The sequence below is a fragment of the Diabrotica undecimpunctata genome, chromosome 6 (assembly GCF_040954645.1).
Source record: "Diabrotica undecimpunctata isolate CICGRU chromosome 6, icDiaUnde3, whole genome shotgun sequence".
In the NCBI taxonomy this organism is placed as follows: domain Eukaryota; kingdom Metazoa; phylum Arthropoda; class Insecta; order Coleoptera; family Chrysomelidae; genus Diabrotica; species Diabrotica undecimpunctata.
In genome coordinates, this window is record NC_092808.1 from 100,653,116 (window position 1) to 100,661,700 (window position 8,585).

At 35.7% G+C, this 8,585-nt stretch overlaps 1 protein-coding gene across 1 annotated transcript; it reads right to left on the reverse strand.

The window, feature by feature from the left end:
- Window positions 1–992: 992 nt before the first annotated feature.
- On the reverse strand, window positions 993–1,598 carry LOC140444542 (uncharacterized). Its single transcript, XM_072536303.1, has one exon. The coding sequence runs from the start codon at window positions 1,596–1,598 to the stop codon at window positions 993–995; it is 606 nt and encodes a 201-aa protein (XP_072392404.1).
- Between the last annotated feature and the right edge of the window lie 6,987 nt (window positions 1,599–8,585).

The following is an 8,585-nucleotide window of genomic DNA, read 5'->3' on the forward strand; positions in this document are numbered from 1 at the left end:
ATAGTAAAATGATAGATAATTTAGCTCAAGCAGTAGAAGTAGAAACTTACTTTACTAAAGCCTTAACAAACAACACATTAAAAATTTTACCAAAGACACTTGAATCCTACAGAAAACTAATACATCACGTACGAGAGGAAAATAACGTCCACCATACATACCAACCTAAGGAAAACAGAGCAGTTATTCGAGGTCTACATCACTTCTTTCCGATAGATGAAATAAAAGCGGAAATCCAGAAAAAGGGTCATAAGGTAAAGAACGTTACACATGTCAGACACAGATTGAGTCGTGAACCATTACCATTATTTTTTGTGTACCTCGAGCCTCAAACGAACAACAAAGAAATATTTGAACTAGAGTATATACAACATTGTAAGGATAGAACCACTGAGAATTAAAACTCCCTCCCAGAAGTTTTTAAACTCCCTCCCAGAAGTTTTTAAACTCCCTTCTAGAAGCGCTTGCGGTGGTGGTAGGTTATCGCCAACATCGAGTTTGAGTTTGTATTGCGGCTTTTTTTTTCTCATTTTCTTCAATTAGTTGGTTCTTATATGGAGTGCTGGTGATAATTTCCGACTTTCTGCTTCTGCGATTTCTGAATCAAACCACAATTGATATAGGTAACGGAGAAATGGTTGTTAATTTAATATAACTTGATGATGTTCCAGGATTGTTTGATAAATCAAATGTTTTTGTTTCTGGAGATGTAGATGTAGGTATTTTGCTGATTATGGCATCTCTTTCATTAACAAGAATATTTTCCTTAATAGTAGAATTCTTAAGAACAATAGTTGGACTGTCAAGGACATTGGATGTGGTTGAATATCGATTTCAGACGTAGAGTTTTTAGCGACTCCTGATTGTACGTTAAACGCTTCTAGTTCCGTAATTACTGCAGCTGTAGCAGGTTCTTCTCGTTCTGTGACAAAAGTGGCCATGAAGTCAGCGACAGTAAATATGTCATTATTAAAGGCACATATCCCCGTCACTTAAAAACCTTCAATTGCATTCATTATAGTAGCAGCTTTAAAGAATGCAGGAGCAAATATTGAAGCAATTTGGTAAACCGTAATTACCCGCCCTGGATGATTCGTCAGCCATTTTTCACATTCGTCGGAATAAAACTTTTTTAGCGGGCCCAAGAAACATTTGTCAAGTGGCTGCATGCGGTAACTACTATGAGGAGAAAGTGTTAATACGATAATGTTATATTGTCGAAAAAAATAATTTGCTGCAATGGAACAATGGGAAGTGTGATTATCCATTATCAATAGTACTGGTTGTTCCTTTGTCGGCTTAGCGCGATCTCTAAAATGTGTAGTATATTTAACAAATAGGTTCTGATTGATGAAACTATTGTCGGATACCATTCCAATTGATAATGATGGAGCTCCATCCAAAAGTTCTGTCTTCATTCTTTTACTTGGATATATAAATGCATGAGAAATATTCTGTCCACTAGCACTCACTGTGCATACAACAGTAACATTGGTTCCCCGTTCTGCGCTAGATATTTTATTGACATACCTTTTTCCTTTTGTAGACAAAACTTTAGGAGGCCTGTTTGGGACAGTGGAAAATCCCGATTCATCCATATTGTAAATTGCATGTGGCGGGAATTTATATGTATTCATTACCATATTCATGTATTCATTAAGTTCTATCAAAACGATGTTCTAATGTATTTATTTCAGCGAACTCAAACGCTAGACTTCTTAGAGCTCTAGAAGTTAACCCATAAACCATGTGGTCTATTGTTTTTATAATAGTTGCACAACTTTTCTTCCATTTCTGCCTTTCTTCCTTTTCTCCATATTCATGGTATAATGAATACTTCCCTCACACTAAAATCGTCAGAATAATTGACCTCTAGAATTATATCCCTACGCACTTCGTTGGAGTCTTTGCGAACTCAAAACAAAAGTTCTCGGAAGCACTAAAGTATCGTATTAAGCTAAACGGGGAGATTATACATTGTGAGGATAAACTGCGGATAAAACCACAAATCATATGAATGGCAAATGTACCATCCTGTCCAAACTGCCGCGGCAAACACCCGACTCATTCACATAAATTTCAAGCCAGAAAACGCGCTCCCATAACACAGAAAAAGACACAGACAGTCACTATCCAGACAAATTCCCTCAAACGAACTTACCTCGGACATAAAGTCGATAATTAACCTTATGTCTATGATCTTTTTCAACGTTTTAGCTGAAAAAACTCTTACCAACATCTCCGTAACGAGATCTTTCAAAATATCCCAATATCCCAAAATTGAAAAGTCAGTCAATATCCCTCAAATAACTCCTTCAGAGTCGATTCAATTTATGCAATTACAGGGGGAGATTGGTTTTCTATGGTTTCCCAATCTAATTGCATATCTATACCTGTAACTAGGTTATGAACTAGCCACACCCAACCTCCACGCTTTTCTTACTAAAGAAAGTCCAAACAATTCTCAAAGTAATCGCTCCGTTTTTGGATGCATGTGGCATTTTTATCAACGGGCCACCTCAAATGGTCCACGACGAAGTTGCCCACCTATCATCGACACGATCGACGATAAGCGCCGATCAAACACTAAACATAAGTGTGTAAAAAACATAGCAGTCTTTTTATTTTCCATATTTTTTCCATATTAATTTTATTATTGGATGGTTCCCCTAAATAAGCTGCATATTGTGTAACTCGCTTTTAAGTCCCTTACATACTGTATCTTAAATTATGTTGCCAAAGATATGCTCTAAAATAGATGAATTTGCGCCACATTAAAAAAAAGTATTTTTACAAGGATTTTATGCAATTTTAACGTCAAAATATTAACTCCGAGGCTATAATCCACCTTGTTTTTGCTCTGTTTTATAATAATAAATACTGTCAAGTTACAAAAGTGCAGAATATTTTAGTAATACCTAATTAAAAAGCAAATTTAATTTAAATCCGTCAAATTTAGTCTACTTGGGAGGATGCTAGATCTGTATCTGGGTACCCAGATACAGATCTAGCGATATCCCTGATTTTATTTTTATGATATTACTAATGTGTTGATTTAACCATTAAGTTTTCTAAAGTATTCGATTATCTTAAAATTCGATATCTTTTAATCAAAGTTAATTGTCGACAAAAATCAAAATGAGTTTTTAAGGTGAAGAGAGCAGATGTGTATTTTACTACAAATGAAGTCAGTTTCTAAAAATCTGATAATAAATAACCGTTGCACAATTTTTGCTAGTTTTTACGATTCTCATTGATCACTTCCATTGACCGGTCACTACAGAATTTCCATTACTGAAGCCTAGTCTTTAAAATATATAGCATTAAATTTCGATTTCAAAACTACACAACTTCAGCTACAAGTTACAATCAATGCCGTCTTTGTGGAAACATTTTTCGTGAAGTTAGACCGTTGGTGATGTGTTACTTAAAATAATTCAGCATTTTTTAAGCATATTTCAAATGCTTCATATTTGTTGTCAAAGTTTTATGTTATAGATTTTGAAGATAAGGCTCTAACAGCGAATAACAGCTACCGTCAATAGAATTGATAAATTTTATTGATCCCATTAGAATTGTAAAAAAAAGGCACATATCGAGTAACGTTTATTTATTTAATAGCTTTACAGAAACTGACTTCACTTGCGACAAAACACAAAAATTGCATACGAAAGCTGCACTTTCCTTCTTTAAAACGCATTTTTGTCAACAGGATATGCTAATCCAAAGATATTGCATTTTTTCCGTAAAGTTTTTACAAATTTTATTTAAAAACTGTAAATTTTATTTCTCGCACGTAACTAACATACAAAATCGCCAGTCGCTTCGAGCGTTGTTTCTACGAGAACAGTTCATTAAATATAAATTTTTGTTCAAAAGTATCTCAGCTACATTTTTTAGCTGAAACATTTTTGTATGGCGTACAAATTCTTGGTAAATCAATGCGGCATCTTTTACATCTTTGCATCTTTATGGGTTCCCAAAATTGATATTCGCAGCAAAATTTATCTTGTTCGTCTCATTTTTAGAAATCAAATCTCTGACAACTGGACTTGGACTTAGAAGCATTTCAGCAATGGATATTATATAGCGACCATTCAATGGAAGTGATCAATGAGAATCGTATAAAGTAGCAAAACTTGCGCAATGGTTATTTATTAAACAGATGTCTAGAAACTGACTTCATTTGTAGTAAAATACAAAAACTGCTCTCTTCACCTTAAAAACGCATTTTGATTTTTGTCGACAAGAAACTTTGATTAAAAGATATCCAATTTTAAGATTATTTTATACCTAAGAAGACGTAATGGTTAAATCAACACAATAGTAATAATATAGATGAAATCAGAGATACCGAATGGATGATGTCTTATAACCATATGGTACCCAGATAGAGGTCTAATATCTTCCCAAGTAGACTACAAATTGTAGACAAATTGTAGACACGAGAAAAATGGGGCAGAGAAAATACACAACTCAGGCAGGCTGTAGGGTTTTACTTGTTACACAACACAGACGGATCTATAACTAAAGAAGATTCGGGTATAGGCATCTACAGTAGTGGCGGAAATGTTAATATTTCTTAAAAAGGGATAATCCCAGGAGTTGACTAATCAGTCTATCGTCAGTGAACCTAAAAACAAGTAATCCAACTAAATTAATAGAAACATAGGGTAAAATTTTGACTATTATGTGCGAACATGTTATTTACTTACTTTGTAGTACAGTAGACTCGCGATTATCCGAGGTAATTGGGACCGTCACTACCTCGGATACGGAAAAAACTTGGTTAACACCAAGAGTGGTTGTACTGATAGAAAAACACGTAAATAACGATAGCTGTGGTTATTTTAATGAAGATAAAAACATTTACCTTATCAATATCACTGTTTAAAAAAGTCGTTGCTCCATTCTTCTTTTTAAAGCAGCGATATTGCGCCAACGTTGAAAATGAAGTACATCTACTGACTTCGATTCCTCTTGCTGCTCGTTGTATGCGAAAGGTGCTTCAAGGGCCTTAAACCCATCGAAATGAAAAATCTTTTGAGTTATCTTATATGTATTTTCTTCTTCATGGTTAATGTTTAGAACTAGATCATCAATTGCGTCAACTGTGAGTTTCATTTCTTTATCTCCATTCATCCAATCGATGAAGTTTTTGTTTCCGATTGGCTAGGTTAGCTATAGTATCAACTTCACAGTCATCAGTTTTTTTTGAAGGTTCAGTGTTTTGTTTTTTCTCAGCACATGGCACATGGAAAACTTGACTTTGACTGTACAATAAACTTTCTATCAAAGAATTTGCAATCGTCCCAATCCTATATCCATAACCATACTATACCTAACACATTTACTCCCACAACGCCGGCGACACAATCTACAGTATTTGGGTCTTTACCACAACCTCAACAGTATTGCTCTACGGAAATCAGCTATCAACCATCAGATTAGCCTCAATACGGTAAAGAATTTACCCAAGAGAAAACAAACAATGTTGATAACTTTCTAAAAACAAATCTATCGAAATATATTTTGCTTTAATCGCCTTTTACAAATTCTATTGAGACAAATTCTTAAATCAATATTTTTTCTTTGGTAAGGTAAAATGTAAGTTATTAAAAGGTTTAAGTCTTAAATATGTAAGCATATGTCTTTTTATAATTTTTGTTATGTTTTGTAAAAGTATATGATATATATATATATATATATATATAAATATATATATATATATATAAATATAAATATATATATATATATATATATATATATATATATATATATATATATATATATATAATATTTATATTGTATAAAAAATTGGTTTTTACTTACCTTTAAATAATTCGTTTTCAGTGCATCGTATATAGCCTTACACGTATGGTGTAGAGCTAGTTTGCGTCCGTAGTAGAATATTACACGTGCACTGTGCACCCTGGGTAACGCTAAATGAACTAGCAAATATTAGCGGTCAGATAATCTCAGGATCTCCTGACCAGAGATACATTGCAGACACTTTAGCAGAAGGCAAATTAACAATAATACAAATGGCTCTTCTCAGGACCCTACGACTAGAAAACTCGGACATATGATCCGAATTTTTCACTTAAATGTAGAAAGCATAAGATATTCAAAGAGCCAGTACTTATCAAAATTTCTAAAACATCTAGTCGATCTACAGGAAACGGAAAAACAACTGCGAAAAAGGGGAAAAATAAATATCTTCGAACTACCGGTTGCCACGTACCATCGATAACAATGCCGTCCTTATTTCCACGTGTACTAATATTGAAATTCATACTGTAGTTGTAAAAATTAGAAGCATCACCGGTACTAACACCTACAAACCACCAGCTATATCCTGGCCAGCTTAAGTCATCCACACACATCCGCACCCGTCAATATACGTGGGGAACTACAACAGTCACCATGAACAGTGGAAATATAAACAATGCAACAGCAACGGGAATGCACTAGTAAAATGGGCGAAGGACGAATATCTATCACTTAAATTTGATGCTAAAGACCGACCTAAATTTATATCAGCAGCATGAAAGAAGTAGTACAATCCTGATCTATGTTTTGTCTCGGGCAAACGGGTAACCTCTAACAGTCTCTCGAAAAGTAATGGACGACTTCCCACACAGCCAACAACACTCAATGATCATAGAAGCGTCCCTCACCTGGTGGAATTTTAAGAAAGCTATGTAGGGTAGGTTTTCTACCGAACTGGACAAAACTCTAGGCTGGATACCCCTACCATCAAAAATTACAAAAGATTCGTTGAAGCCGTAATAAGCACGTCCAAAAAGCATATACCAAGAAGCTATCGAAAAGATTACATTCCTGGTTGGTCCCATAACAGCAAAGAACTGTACCAAAATTACCTTGAAAGCGGCGATCAAGAATTAGCCGATAAACTGCTTCATAGCCTAGATGCAGCAAGACAACAAAAATGAACGGAAACTGTAGAAAGTCTTGATTTTCAGACATCAAGTAGGCAATCATGGAAACTACTAAGAAAACTAGGGAGCGTAACTTCCATAACAGGGAACAAAACAATTAACCCAAACACTATTGCCTCACATCTGGTATCGACATCTAGGGCCCCGAAAGACAAGCCACACTCAATGAAGGTAAAACGAGAGCTCAAAACTTTAAAACTCCAGTCTACAGAAACCGAATACTCCAGCCCTTTCACTTGCGAAGAAGTCACTGTAGCTCTCAAGGTTATAAAACCAGGTAAAGCCTTAGGTTTTGACAATATTTATCCCGAATTCTTAATTAACATTCAAATATGAGAGAGAATGGATGGCCCACTTTTTCATAGACATTATGAAGATTGGTACCATATTACAGGAACACAAACGCTCGAAGGTCATTGCCATATTAAAACCAGGGAGACCAAATGATAACAAACCTAAGAACTATAGACCAATAGCCCTACTATCGGCGACGTTCAAGCTACTAGAACGACTTATCTATAACAGAATTAGACCAAAGCTACTTGAATTAAAACCGATTGATCAGGCAGGTTTCCGACCGAAAAAAGCTGGACAGATCAGGTTCTTTCACTTAGCACATTAATTGGGGCAGAGTTCCAGAGAAAACTTAAAACTGCAGCGGCATTCATAGACCTAACGCCTACGATACAGTCTGGAGAGAAGGCATGATATACAAGCTTCTCCATACAAACTCCTGAAAAATCCACTGCTCGAATAATCAACAGCATGCCAGCCGACCAAACGATTCAAGTAGTCATGGGAACCGACATCAGCACCCCAAGAAAACTAAAGAATGCACTGCCTCAGGAATATGTAATAGCTTCTCTTCTGTTTAGCCTGTACATCGCTGATATACCAGAAACCAGATCAAGGAAGTTTGGTTACACCGATAACTGGGTCTTTGCAACAAGGTGTAAGTTATTTGAAGAAACAGAAAAATCCTTACGATGGACTTACACACAGTGAAAAGTATTTCTGTAAATGGAGGCTCCCACCAAATGCTACCAAAACAGAGGTTTCCAGTTTCCACCTAAATAACAAGTTTGCAGGAAGAACACTCAACATCTAATTCGAAAACACCATACTCGCCTACAATTAATAAAACACCAAAGTAACTTGTAGTGACTCTTGATAGAACCCTATCTTTTAAGGAATATCTGTCAAAAACAGCGGAAAAACTTAAATCCAGAAACATCATCCAGAAGCTGTGTGGCACAACATGGTGAACACCTTGCGATCATCTGCCCTGGACATTGTCTTCTTAACTGCGGAATAATGCTCTTTAGCCTGGATTAACAGCCCACATATACACAAAGTAGGTGTCCACTTGAACAAAACAATGAGAATGGTTGCTGGCGTTATCAAATCCACCCAAATAACTCCCAGTACTAAGCCGCATTCCACCACCCAAACTACGGCGCATACACTTTCTCACTAGTGAGTACAGAAAGTAACGAGATCCTGCCAATCCATCAAAATATGGATGCTGCCAACCACAGATGGAACAAAAAAATAGCGGCTTATCCTGAATTACACAAAAATCACCAGATTTTGACTTACCCCGCAACACATGACTATCCTGAA